This window comes from Mus pahari, chromosome 15 (assembly GCF_900095145.1).
Source record: "Mus pahari chromosome 15, PAHARI_EIJ_v1.1, whole genome shotgun sequence".
Lineage (NCBI taxonomy): Eukaryota > Metazoa > Chordata > Mammalia > Rodentia > Muridae > Mus > Mus pahari.
This window is the reverse complement of record NC_034604.1, coordinates 56,263,133-56,277,386: the sequence shown is the minus strand read 5'-3', so window position 1 is coordinate 56,277,386 and position 14,254 is coordinate 56,263,133. Positions and strand designations below refer to the sequence as shown.

Below are 14,254 nucleotides of genomic sequence, written 5' to 3'. Positions count from 1 at the left end.
ACACACACACACACACACACACACACACACGGAGAAAAAAGTCAGTTAATATAGTGTATCATTTCAACAGAGTAAACATGAAAAATCAGATGATTGTGTTGACAAAGGCACACAGAGCATTTGAGAAATCTTAAAACCCGATTATAAGTAAAGGTTTTCAGCAAACTAGGAATAATGGGGGCTTCTTCAATTTGATTAAGAACACACACAAATACATTCAAACAGCATTGCGTTTAATGGGAGAAACTCGGTTTCCCTGCAAAGATCAGGGACGATGCTAGCATGTGCTCTTCCTGCTATGTTTCAGTGCCATGATGGAAGACTGGGGAATGTATTACAACAAGAGGAAATAAAACATGCACAGATATAGAAAGAAGAAAAGAACTTCCCTTTCAGAGGATATGATAATGACATGTATATAACAATATGAAAAATTCTGAATCTAGTAAGCCAGAAACTTATGCTTAGGTGTTTATAACAGCTCTGCTCAATTTTTTTGTACTCCCATATGTCTTTTTTTAATTAGATATTTTCTTTATTTACATTTCAAATGTTATCCCCTTTCCTGGTTTCCCCTCCAAAACCCCTCTATTGCCTCCCCCCTCCCCCTGCTCACCAACCCACCCACCACTTCCTGGCCCTGGCATTCCCCTACACTGGGGCATCGAGCTTTCACAAGGCTTCATCTCCTCTCATTGATGTCCCCACAAGGCCATCCTCTGCTACATATGCAGCTAGAGCCATGAGTCCCGCCATGTGTTTTCTTTGGTTGGTGGTTTAGTTCCAGGGAGCTCTCGGGGTACTGGTTAGTTCATATTGTTGTTCCTCCTATGGGGCTGCAAACCCCTTCAGCTTCTTGGGTCCTTTCTCTAACTTCTTCACTGGGGACCCTGTGCTCTGTCCAATGGATGGCTGTGAACATCCATTTCTGTATTTGTTAGGCACTGTAAAACTTTGAAGAACTTAGCTATTTAGACAAAGGAATATAATTCAGATGCAGAATATTATTCAGATGCAGAATAATCTATCAAGGTATAAACATAAATGGAGAGAATTTAAATATAAATTACTAAGTTAAGGAAACCCATCTATAGAGGCTGGAGAGTGAGTTATTACAAATAAATTAAATTCTGGAAAAAGAAGTATGGACAATAGAAACATCTGTGTCTGCCAGGCATAAAGCTGGAAGTAAGAGCTGGATGAATATGCAGAGCACAGGGATTTTAGTATAGTGTCAAAATAGTTATATAAAATGCCACACAATGGTAGAAACACATCATTGTACACTTGTTCAAACTCATACTGTACACCACCATAAATGAGCACTAGTGTATTCTATGAACCTTCACTTGAAACGGGGCATCCGTGCAAGCTCATTTCTAATCACTGGACCACTCTGGTGAGCGATATTAACAATGGGGGAAGCTACAATGGCAGAGGCCATGTGTGAAATATCTGCATCTTTCATTATTTTATGTGAAAATAAAAATGCTCCATGATGCCATAGAATACTTAAAAACATCTTAAAACATTACCTTGATTCAGCCACGATGATTTGCTGAGGAACATGAAAGAAGGCTCCATTATATAGCAAGGTGATAAAAAAAATTAATTGATCATAATGAATAATCTAGATAAGAAAACCTCCACGGACCATGGTGACATTAGAGCTCAGCTCTATCACAATGCATATTTTCCATAAGATTTGCAAAGTGAAGAAACTAAGAATTCCTCAGAGAAGTTAAGAGATGGAAAATAAGCTTTGCACACCACCTGAAGCTTGGCCATCAGGTTAACAGACACGGAGGCATCCTGGCCTTAGCAGACCTCCCAGACATAGCTCGCAGCCTGCTTGAAAGCGGCCAGAGTCTGAACATAGATGGGTGGTGTTTTCTGTGAAGCAATGGATGGACAGATCCAGACAGACTCACACAGCCTTGCAGAGCACTCTCAGTTAGACAGGAACAGGTCTATTTCGGAAGAGCAGGGGGAAACTTGACACAGATGAACAGCCGCAGATGAGAAAGAGCCAGGCAGAAGTTGGGAGAGAGAGAGAAAAAAAGAAAGAAAACAGAAAGGTTAGTAGATGCTTGGTTTAACCTAAATGAACATCCAATTGTTCCAATGGGACAGTAAGGAATGGTGTATGATTATTGTGCAACATTGCTGCACCATATCGTGTGTTTAAAGCACCGCTTCATAGAAGTTGGCATTGTATTTTAAATTTGAGACGAGTATATTTGATATCCTTTGAATATCTAATTACGCAACTAATCTACTTTTCCACTAAAAGTATTGCAACTTTAACCAAAACCTGTAAAATAGAGAAGCACTGTGCAAATGCCTCTGTAGGAGGACATAGAACCCTTTGGGAATGTGCCCAAGTGTATAGCTGAATCATGTGGTTGATCCTATTTTCAGTTCTTTATTGCTTTTTGAGAAACAGTCACACTATTTCCATAGTGGCTCCACTAGTCTGCAATCCTACCAACACTGAATACTGTTCCCTCTCCAACATTCGTGCCAGTATTTATTAATTATTTAATTATTTATTTATTCTTGCTGCTTTGAATGGGATAAGATAAAAATCTTAAAGTAGTTTTAATTTGCATTTCCAAGGGCTAAGGATTCTGAACACTTTAAAAGAGATGGCTGAGAAGTGACGTCCAATAGCCGTACCCACTCTCCAGGGAGTCCTGTCTGACCCATGAAGGTTCCAGCCATGTCAAGCAAGGAACAGAAGGCCATGAAGAAAAGTGCTGAGCGCCCAAGGGTAGATAAGACCCTCCCATCAGATGACTCGGAGAACCCAGATGCAGTCAACCCTGCGGACAATCCAGCAGCTGGTACCAGTGAGATGGGCAGCTATTCCTCGGGATCAGATGTGCAAGAGGCCAGATAGCCTGTTCAAAAGAGGATGCAGGGTTTCGAAGGTGAGGTTTCTTATGGAAAAGAGGAAACAGTTTGAAGAGAATGTAAATGCCTCTTTCAGAAGCCTGAATGAAAACCTCCAGAGTATTTTGAAAGCTCAGCAGAAGTCAAGGCAGGAGCTTAAGTCTGTACTGTGAAAGGTTTGGGTCCCTGTACCAGAAGCAGCTGGATGAGGTGGGCAGTACAAGGGACCAAGAACACCTCAGTTATATAACTCAGCAGCAAATGAAGATTTTACAGACGGCTATAGCAGATCATGAAACCAAGCTTGAAAACTCTGAAGATACGTGCGACACATTTCTGAAGAAAGACAAGGACTTGAGTACACATAGCAAAACCTTTATTGGCAGTCAGCAAACTAATGTGGAGAAGGGAATCTCCAAGGTGCAGGGCAGAATTATCATGGAAACTGAGTTGTCTGTCTGTAACACTGAGCCTCGGGCTGGCTTCCTATTAGCAGAGATGTAATGAAGATCCTCTAAATCTCCATTTTTCAATTTTATATCAACTATATCACTTCTATCTGTTCTTGTCTTATTGCTATAGAAGAGACTTATAAACCATACTGAAAACGAATTGAAATAGTAGACATTCTTTTCTTGTTTCTGATTTTAGCAGATATAGTTCAACTTTTTCTGATGTTGGCTCGTTGACTTCTCTTATTTTTGTCAATACATGTTTCTTGTAGCTCCAATTTCTCCAGGACTTTTATCATGAAGGGATGATGGGTTGTCAATGGCCTCTTTTTTTTTTTTTAACATCTAATAAGATAAGCAGATGTTTTTTGTTCTTGAGTCTATTTATTTGATGGTTTAGATAAGTTTTCATTTCAAGTTGTATCTTAGTTTGGTTCCCCTCCCCCAGAAACTCTTACTCTATTAATTTTTGTTTTGGAGTTGTTTTCCCTGTTTCACTCAACAGTGCATTCAATGGGCATATACTCACCTCCACATCAAATCCCTTAAACGTATTTATCATTGGACACAATTGTCTTCTGTGTACTCTTCAGTTACTTTTATTGGGGAACATTATGAAGATCAGAAGAGGCTCACAAATCCTAGACACATCCCTTCTCAGACAGCATAGGAAACTTACCATGTCCACAGGAACCTGTGTTAACTGGTCAGTGTTGTCTTTCATGTGTCCAAGCACGTTTATTACAGGCAGGTGTAAGCCTGGTAACTTGAGACAGAACTGTGGCAGATCCCAGACAAACAGGACGGTGATGGCTGGCTTGCACAGTATTTGCTGCTATGCTATGGCTGTGTATTGGGTGTGGCAGCAGCGGTTAGGAAAACTCAATGCCAAGAAGCCAAGGTTTATAGAGTAGGCAGCGCAAGAGGTCAGATGGAGACCTGGAGTCCTAAGCTATCAGCTCACAGTATGTTAAATGTCACACTCTTTTTTTTTGTAGCAACTCACAGACGCATAAGAAGATCTTATCTACGATTATTAATGATTTAGATGTGCTTACCACTGCTTCAGAATAGAAGACTAACTTGGCCACTGGGTTTAGCTACCTGCATTGGTTTCCTTGACAGAGAGACCATCATCTTCTTTCTCACACCCTTGGGCAAATGTTGGAGTACCTATCAACATCATAAACCCAGGAGGTTGGTGGTTTTAGTCACAAATCGTAGACCTATCCCTACCCAGATGGCAGAGCAAACTTTAAATGACCACAGTTCTCAGAGATGTTTCTTAGCAATACTCATCTTCAGTAGTGAATGCTGGTCGCTGAGCCTAGTACTGTGAATTCCTCCGCACAGAGTATATTTCACCTATTTTGCTCTGTACATCAAGTGTGCATCTAAGGATTCATATGGGTGCTTTTAATGATTGGCTCAGCCACCTTACTGATGTAGGTTGTCTCTAGGTTATAAGGAAAAAGGGTTCGTGGTAACCTGTAAGCTGATCACATATGCTGCAATGAGAGCAGATCCTGGGATTAAAAGGAAGATTAAGGGTCCAAGTGGCAGAGTGGGGCACTGAGGAAGATGAATAAAAGAGCTTGTATTTGGGAATGGGATAATCAAGCAATTCAGCTAGGAGATGGGGCACTGAGGCCCTAGAGGAACATAGGTAAGAGAATATTACCTTTTCATACATCCTTGTGTCTAACAAAGCTGATTTTATAAGAATAAACTCTAGGGATCACTTATAAAAAGTTTCTCTGCTCCACCCCGTGGACAAGGAGCTAAATGTGAGGTAACCAAGGCAGACAGACTGTAGCTCTGTCTTGGTGTTTGTGATAAAGTTAACATTATCATGGCAAAACTACAAGTTGGCCAAAGGCAAGGAATAAAAGAAAATACAGAATTATTAACTTAACAGCAAAGAAGATACTTGCAACGATGGATATGGCGCCAGTGGCCAAAGCTAAAGACTAGGCTAGCAGACACTCAAGTCTAGTAGGTAAAACTCAGAGGTGGAGAGAGGGGAGTTTCAACCATCTCTCCATGAAGAAGCACGGGACAGCATGTGACTATCCTTAGCTGGGCAAAGGAGACACAGAGCATGTAGGCTCTCCACTAGCTCACCCCAAATACATGATATCCCTGAGAATTAATTAGTCCCATAGCAATTACTTTATCCTTTGCCCAGTTTCTATCATACACCTATGAAAACCTAGCACAAGGAAGTTTGACAGCTTTTGTGCTCTCTTGGGAACCTCTCCAACTCCCAGGAGTTTCTCTCTTTTTTTTCCCCCTTAATGTCTCACTTTCTAGTAAGTCTCATCAATAAAGCTTAAGCTTGCCTTTGTGAACTCCTGAGACTGTCTCCATCCTTGATCCTCAGCAGCATGAGACACTGAGCTACTGTCCTTTGTCAACCTTGGGTGACTGAGCATCTAGTGCACTAGGTCTGTGGGTCACACACATCTGGGCTATGAAGTATCCTGTCACTCTGAAAACCCTGCACCATCATCATAAGCCAGAAATGGTCACATTGGCTAACATTAAAGCCTATTTAAGTTATCTTGACATTTTCTCAGCTAAAGATAGTTGACATATGGTACTGGCTGGTTTTGTGTCAACCTGACACAGGCTGGAGTTATCACAGAGAAAGGAGCTTCAGTTGGGGAAATACCTCCATGAGATCCAGCTGTGGCCCATTTTCTCAATTAGTGATCAAGGGGGAGGGTTCCTTGTGGGTGGGACCATCTCTGGGCTGGTAGTCTTGGGTTCTATAAGAAAGCAAGCTGAGCAAGCCAGGGGAAGCAAGCCAGTAAAGAACATCCCTCCATGGTCTCTGCATCAGCTCCTGCTTTCTGACCTGCTTGAGTTCCAGTCTTGACTTTCTTTGGTGATGAACAGCAGTATGGAATTGTAAGCTAAATAAACCCTTTTCTCCCCAAATACTTCTTGCTCATGATGTTTGTGCAGGAATTGAAACCCTGACTAAGACACATATTACATGAGATTACTAACTGTTACACAGGCCCAAGTCCCTGGCCAAGATGGAGCCACCCAAGGCACCAAGATGGATGACCCATGTAGAAACCTGTCCCTTAGGGAAATGAAAACTGTACACTCTACATATCTCAGGAATCTGACCCTCATCTTAGCAAGAGCAGCCTGACCACAGCGTCCTGTTACCTAATGACTAGAAGTTCTCCCTTGAGAGAATTCCTTTGTTTGCAGGATGTCTTAGTTAGGGTTTTACTGCTGTCAAGAGGCACCATGACCAAGGCAAATCTTATCAAGGTCAACATTTAACTGGGACAGGCTTACAGTTTCAGAGTTTCAGTTCATTACCATCATAGTGGGAAGCATGGCATCTTCCAGATAGACTTGGTGCTAGAGAAGGAGGCGGAAGTTCTACACCTTGATCCAAAGGCACCCAGGAGAAGACTACTTTCTGCAGGCAGCCAAGAGGAGGCTCTTCTCTGTTGCACTGGACAGAGCTTGAGCAGTAGGAGCCCTCAAAGCCCGCCTACACAGTGACCCACTTCCTCTAACAAGGCCACATCTACTCCAACAGGGCTACACCTCCTAATAGTGTGACTTCCCATGGACCAAGCTTATTCCAACCACCACACAGCAGTTCTCTTCCCCTTTAATATTCTCCTGCCATTTCCCCTCACAACTTACACTACCCTATGAAAACCAAAACTCCCTTTTGGTATATCTCCTTTCCCTTCTCCCAGATATAGCCCAGCAGTTCATACTTTAATAAAGCTTTGTTCTTTGGCTTCAGTGTAACTCCTGGGGTTTTGCTTTCTTGTAAAACTTTGTATCTAGTACTGAAACCTGGAAGGAGTGTGTATCACTGTCTCTGGACACTCCCCCCATCTCTCCTGATCACCAAACTGCTGTTCTGGCCCCTGAGTGCCAGGAGCCTCCTGCCTGTTGCAAGCCTTAGCACTCGCCGCTAATTTAGATTTCTTCTGCCCTGTTTTCTTGATTCTTTGATCTCAGTTAAGTGTCCCTTCCATGTTAGCCTGTAATTCAGAGCCTTACCTCTAGCCGAAAGCCATGCTGGCAGGTCAGTCCATGCTGCTACCCGTACAGCCTCTCTGCCTCCAATAGGGATGCCCGTCTGGTACCCAGGGATTTCTTTCTCTCGGCCCCTGGTTCTTAAGAGCCACATCTCACATCAGGATCAGTCCTGAGACACCCTTTGTTCTACCCCATCTTCTCTACCCTCTACACCTTCCCCCTCCCACGGATCCACATCACTCGCCTTATTCTCTTGTCACTCTCCTTTTTCTCATGGCTCTCCTCACCTTCATTCCCCCTCCTGTCCTTACTTTGAAAAGCTCTTTGGATTCTTCTACTTGTCTGCTCAGGCATCCTGCCTTTCTTTTCCTTCACCTTTACTTGAACTATGGGAACCAGCCATTCAGGCTAGACCCACTCACTCCTCTGGACCGCCTTCTCAAGATTGTCTGCTAACCGGGGGCTCCAGATAGACATTACATTCCACCTCTTAGCCTTTTATGGTTACATATCTTGGCCACAGTGCAAACTAGATGTTGGGTCTCTCTGGCCCTGAAGTGGCATTCAAACTCTCCTGTCCCATATTTGCCTCACCCTGTTCTTAATCTCTCTTCTCTTTTGGATCCAGCTTATTCTCCTGCGTGGCCCCAAACCGAAGTGCTCATGCATCTCAGTAACTGTCATTCCCAGGTCGGTGTCACCTGACGGTCACCTGGCAGCAGCAGGAATGTCAGGGGTGGAGAGCTCTTGGCAGAACTAATGACAGCGACCAAGAGCTCAGCAAGGAGCCTCTCAATGCTCCAGGAACAATTCTCTTCCCTGGCTTAAGTTCCTCTCTTGACAGCAGAAAAGGGAGGAGCCTGTCTCTCCATGAAGAATGCTGCCTTCCTATCAACCAATCGGGTCTGGGAGAAGTAGAAACTAAGAAAGACTCCAAACCATAGCAAGCAGTCTATAGCTCAATAGAAACTCGTGGCCTTCTGAGCCATGGAATGTCTTCAGTAGCTCTGTAGCATCTAGCTATTTCCTGCCCCTCCTGGGACCACTTATTTGAATCTTTCTCCCCTCCTAGCCTCATGCCTCCTCAAATGCACCAAAGCCTATGTAAACCAATCACCCCTCAGACTCCTAACCAACTCTCCCAACACATCTGTCTTCTGCCTGTATCTGCCCTTAGGCTGTACTGAAGCAGGGGCCAACTCTGTGACTTGAACTGACCACCCACAGCCTTTCTGCTCCCAGATTTGTCATCCCTGTCTAGAAGGAAGTAGCTAGAGGAGACCATTGGCACACTCTATCATCAATAAAAGGCTGGGGTGTTAGGCTGGGCAAGTCCTTAGCCAAGACAGAGCCACCAAAACATCAAGAAGGATGACCCATAGGAATCTGTCCATTCATGAAATGGAAACTGCATGTTCTATGCATCTCAGGAGTTTGATCCTTCTCTCAGCCAGAGTAGCGTGACTATAGCATCCTATTATCTAAACAGCCAAAGGTCCTCTCGAAAGATTTCTGCTTATGACAGTTCCTTTGTTCACAGCAGTTCCCTTCCCCCAATGCTCTCCCACTACTCTCCTTCCCAACTTAAATCATCCTATAAAACCCAAACACTCTTTTTTTTTTTGGTTTTTTGAGACAGGGTTTCTCTGTATAGCCCTGGATGTCCTGGAACTCACTTTGTAGACCAGGCTGGCCTCGAACTCAGAAATCTGCCTGCCTCTGCCTCCCGAGTGCTGGGATTAAAGGCGCGCGCCACCAAACACTCTTTTAGCATGGCTGCTCGCCCTTCTCTTAGAGACAGCCTGGCAGTGAGTACCTCAGTAGAGCTTGGTTCTTTGGCCGCAGTATGGCTCCAGGGGTCTCACTCTCTTATACAATCTTTAAAAATAACTCCCACTTTTATAATCAACTCACTCTAGTGCTATATCAACTGTTCTTAATTATTTGGTTTAAGCACCAGTCTGAAAGTGCTTCACTCGAAGGAAGCCTGCCATTTGTCTTTGGTCCAAACCAAGGCCAAAAGGGAATTCTGATCTGATCGTAGCAGCTCTGATGTCAATACTCCCTGGCTCCTCACTGAATGTTTCAGGTACCTCTGCTTCTCCCTGATGGCAGGTTGTAATCTGGCAGGCTCTGAAGCCAATTCTATCATGGGCAGGAACTATTAGAAAACTGTTGGCTGCTGTTAACCGGGCACTCAGTGCAGCATAAACAATGAGCCACTCTACAAGGCTTGTGTTTGTGTGCTCAGGGCTTTTCTATCAGGCTCGTCCATCAGCAGTTAGCTAGTTACAAATGCAGTGCCAAGACCAAATGACAGGGATGCAATTATTCTAGCTTCCTGTCTGCAGAGCCCTGCCAAGGAAGAATACTCCAGTTTGTCTACCTCATCAAGGTCCCAGCACTCAAAGGAGAACCCTGGAAGAACACAAACAATCAATCGATCATCAGAGATTTTGATGACGAGGCAGTGCAGTGTGAGAAGGGACTTACTGCTACAGAATGCAAAAGTCCTGCTATGAGCAGTGTGATGCTGCTGTACCCTTCTAATGAGATGATACATGTGAAAGCTCTGAAACTATGATAGTGATGTTGATGATGGTGATAGAAACAGCAACAAATGATATTGGTTGAGTAAATGCCATGCCATGGCATCATACTGGGTGTTTGACATAGGGTACACACCATTTAATTCAAATTCCTTTTGAAGAGATGATGGTAGTGGTGGTAGTGGTGATGATGATGGGGAGGAGGAGGTAGAAGAGGAAGAAGAAGAAGAAGAAGAAGAAGAAGAAGAAGAGGAAGAAGAAGAAGAAGAAGAAGAAGAAGAAGAAGAAGAAGAAGAAGAAGAAGNGAGGAGGAGGAGAAGGAGGAGGAGGAGGAGGGCGAGGAGGAGGAGAATAATGATAATAATAATAATAATAATAATAATAATAAGAAGAAGAAGAAGAAGAAGAAGAAGAAGAAAGAAGGGTAGCTAATATACATAGAAGGCAGGAGGATTGCAATGATATTGAGATCAGCCTCGGTAATATAGGGAGTGCCATATCATTTATAGCTGTGGTGATTCTAATATGTTTGGCCCATGGAGTGGCATTATTTGGAGCTGTGACCTTATTGGAGGAAGTGTGGCCTTGTTGGAAGAAGTGTGTCACTGTGGGGGTGGGCAGTGAGACCCTCCTCCTAACCATGTGGAAGCCAGTCTTCTCCTAGTGGCCTTTGGAGTAAGAGGTGGAACTCTCAACTCCTCTAGCCCCACATCTGCCTGGATGCCGCCATGCTCCTGCCTTGATGATAATGGACTGAACCTCTGAACCTGTAAGCCAACCCCAATTAAATGTTGTCCTTTATAAGACTTGCCTTGGTCATGGCGTCTGTTCACAGCAGTGAAACCCTAACTAAGACACCTGGCCTCACAACAACAGTGGCGAAAACACAGGACACCACTTCATAAATGCTTATAGGCGGAGCTCCAGCATCAGCAGCATTCACCCCTCTTAGCATATATGCCACTATCAACTTGGCACATGAAGAAAACTGGATACATAACTTAGATAACTTACTCAAGACCACTAGAGGAGGCCATGTGGACCCACACAAGCACTCTACCCTAAGACAGAATTTACCAAACTCTAATGTCAGAAAAGCTTTCTAGTAAGGCTGAACTTCTGTGTCTAGAAGATCTTTGCATTTCTTGGTAAATCAGGTTTAATTCTGTCATTATTGTATTGTTTTGTGACCTTTCATAAACATAACCATTTTGTCTTATATATATAATCTTTATAGATAAGGATACTAAAGATCAAGGGCTCAAGTCGCTTGCCTAAGGTCATTTAGTAAGTGCTGAAATGAAGGTTTTAATCCAGTTTCCTTGCTTTTAGAAAAAGTGCCAACCCGTGTAGCATCTGTTAAGATGTGAGATCATCACTGAAAGCAGAATTCTGTCCCTGCCTCAGTCAATTTCCAAACCAAATATGCTTTTTATTCCTGGAATTGGCTTGGGAACAAAAGGCTGAGTTAGCAGTCCTGATGATGAATACCAAGCCTGACACCAAAGTCATAAAATAAATATATTTCTGTTGGGTGAAAAAATAGATTATATTTTAAAACTTTGACACTCAGTAACCCTCAGATGGCTCGGAAGTCACCATGTATTACAAGCTCACTGAGGTCTGCCTGCTCTGCCCTCTGAATGCTGGGATCAAAAGTGTGTCCCATTGATTTAGAGTTTGAATGTAAATTAAGGTAATAATACCTCCCTCATTGAGATCATACATACTTGGTTGCAAATAATGGGATAATTTCCATAAAGCTACTTGAGGAAAAGAAAATTTTACATCAAGAAATATTGTTCCTGAAATGACTCAGTCTGTTGTCAGAAATGGCATTATGGATTGGTAGTATGACTTTGAAATCAATGTCACGAACTGGAGGCACAGCAATAGGAAAGATTTCATCACAAACGAATGTTACGTATTGTCGCATTATGGCAGACTTCAAAATGTTTGCTTACTTTGGTTTTTTTTTTTTATCAGTAAAATGCTCAGAGGTATATTGCTAGTAACCACACCTACCACTTAGGGGATCCCCGGGGAAGGTATATACAGAATGCATCAGTGAAGGGTCTGTCCCAGGTTGTACATAGCTGCACAGTCAGGTACATACACTGCTACAATAAATTCTATTGTTTTGCATCATTAGTATCTAATTTAATGCCCAGCACACAGTGGGTGCTAACTAGAAGTTTGTTTACATGAACATAAACACAGCTATCCTGTAAAATTTTGAAGAATGTAATAATGTCTCAGTTCTGTTTTCTCTTGTCCTCAGGTAGTAATTTTTATTTATTTATTTTGCTGCATACTATTGCTGGTAGTGATTGGTTCATGTTGAGATAGCTACATAATGAAGGCATCCTTTTCAATATAGTATGTAGGTGTGAGTATCCAGGAAGATCATGGTTAATGTCCTCAGAGAACTAGGTCATGTGGAAAATGCATTAAGGAGATCAGAATAGCCTGAATTAGTTCTCACAGAGAGACAGTCCAAGACACAGGCCACAGTGTTAAGAGGAAAGTGGTGGGAGAAGGTATGGCTAGTGGACTGCAACGGAGCAGAAAGAAGTTACAGAAGGTCCAGAGAGCCAGGAGAGGAAGTGGAAATTGGTGCAACTTCATTTATTCTAGTCTGAATTGGACACTACGCTGTGGATACAGGCAGCTTAGCAATGAACCATCGGGGACCACTAAGACGTGCTGAGATAGCATGGTTGAAATCGAAAACGGTTGGTAGAAAGAGATGTGACACCATTTTGTTGTTTTTGATGCTATTCATGAATGTGTAATTTCAAAAGCAGTTTACTTGGTTCGCACAGCTACAGGCAGAGAAGAGGTAGATGGTAGAGGAAGATGCCGAAGCATGAACTGATGGGGAGGAAGTACTGAGAAGTGGCTGGGAACCAGAGACAAGACCAGACAAATGGAAACTAAGAGAATCTGGAGACTAAATATAAGAAGATTGGACAGCACAGAGGTCAGAAATGACTTCTGGCCTGGAACATTAGAAAAGCAGCAATTTTAATAGTTACATTCTGAACTTGTTGCCCACTCATCTACACTTTAGAAAGTGACATTTTAATTGAACTCACTGTGGTTACTGCTTTCTGTCTAGCTTTCTATTTTTGTATGTGTGTGACTGTATCTTTCCCCTGCTGTTAACGCAGATGCCATCAAAGCCCACTGACCAAAGCTTATGCGTATGTCTATCTAGTGAACTTTAACGGATGAGTAGATTCAGTAGGGTACCATAAGAAATGGAAGATTTGGAAGGGTAAGAGCGTGCCAGGGTTTACTCAGAAGTGGCGGAATGCAAAATAAAGTCGGAACCCACTTTTTTATTTTGCATCATTCATTTTATCACAACAAAAACATCAGCCTCAATAGTAATAACATACAAGTAGCAATAAAATGCCCACATAGTAGAAAGTAAACATACTACTGTCTACCAAGAAGGAGACCATTAGACAAAGTTGAATTTGAGAAATGAGTTGGACCTTTGGCATTAAGCAGTTTGATGTGATCAGAGGCTCCATGTTCAGCCAATGGCAAAGTTGATATTACTAAGGGAAACCCTGCCTAGCTACTAACATTGGCTCATCTCTTTGACCTAACCTCCAGTAGTAGGACAGAAGGTTCCAGACATGCTGCCTTAGCTCAGCTAACCAGGAGCTTCTCACTTGACATTATGAAACCCTGGCTCCAATTCCCTTTCACAAAGGCTCATAGTTGATGACTCAGTTCCCCTAGTCCCCTGGCAAATAAATGCCTGAGGGGGAGGGGGGAGAGACAGCTATAGGGCTTTGGAGAATGAATGTGGGTGAAGGGAGAGGGCCTGTGTTCTGGCCAAGAATATGATCATTAAGCACTGGCATCTGGGTCCCCATTTGGGCCCTGTTGACAAGAGTAGCATAAAGCAATGCTTGTCATGCAATTCAGGGAACCAAGGCTGGAACGAAATGGTGTAATCGCCAAGAACACTGAAAGGATATGAAATTGTTTGATTTCAATCAAGTTTTGAGAAACTATATCTAGAAACTGGCACCATTTGAACATAATTGATTACATCCTAGCCTGAGTAATTCACCGTGTTTGTTCCATATCCTATATTACAACCCACTCTTTCTTCAGTTCATGTTGTCTCAATAAATGTCATTATTGGTAATGTGTTGTCCAATGTCCTTTAGACCTTTGCAAGGTCAGATAACTCACTTCCGCTCAGCCTGATTCATCACTGCTTTCTAAAAGTATAAAACTTCAAGATTAAGTTCCATTTCAACAAACAGACGGGAACAACAACAACAACAACAACAAAAAAAAAAAAAA

The 14,254-nt window shown here is 42.7% G+C and overlaps 1 protein-coding gene and 1 pseudogene across 3 annotated transcripts in view; one reads left to right on the top strand and one right to left on the bottom strand.

Moving 5' to 3' along the window:
• Positions 1 to 14,254, bottom strand: part of Htr4 (5-hydroxytryptamine receptor 4) — a 181,122-nt gene that overhangs the window by 11,704 nt on the left and 155,164 nt on the right. Inside the window, exon 6 of one of the 3 annotated variants that reach the window (XM_029546963.1) lies at positions 1,932 to 1,994. The exons of 1 other annotated variant lie outside the window; for it this stretch is intronic. In XM_029546963.1, coding sequence (XP_029402823.1) covers positions 1,955 to 1,994 — 40 coding nt within the window. In that variant the 3' untranslated portion in view covers positions 1,932 to 1,954. The remainder of the gene's footprint in view (positions 1 to 1,931; positions 1,995 to 14,254) is intronic. One more of the 3 variants, XM_029546964.1, reaches the window with a different exon arrangement.
• Positions 2,723 to 3,399, top strand: LOC110333417 (annotated as a pseudogene).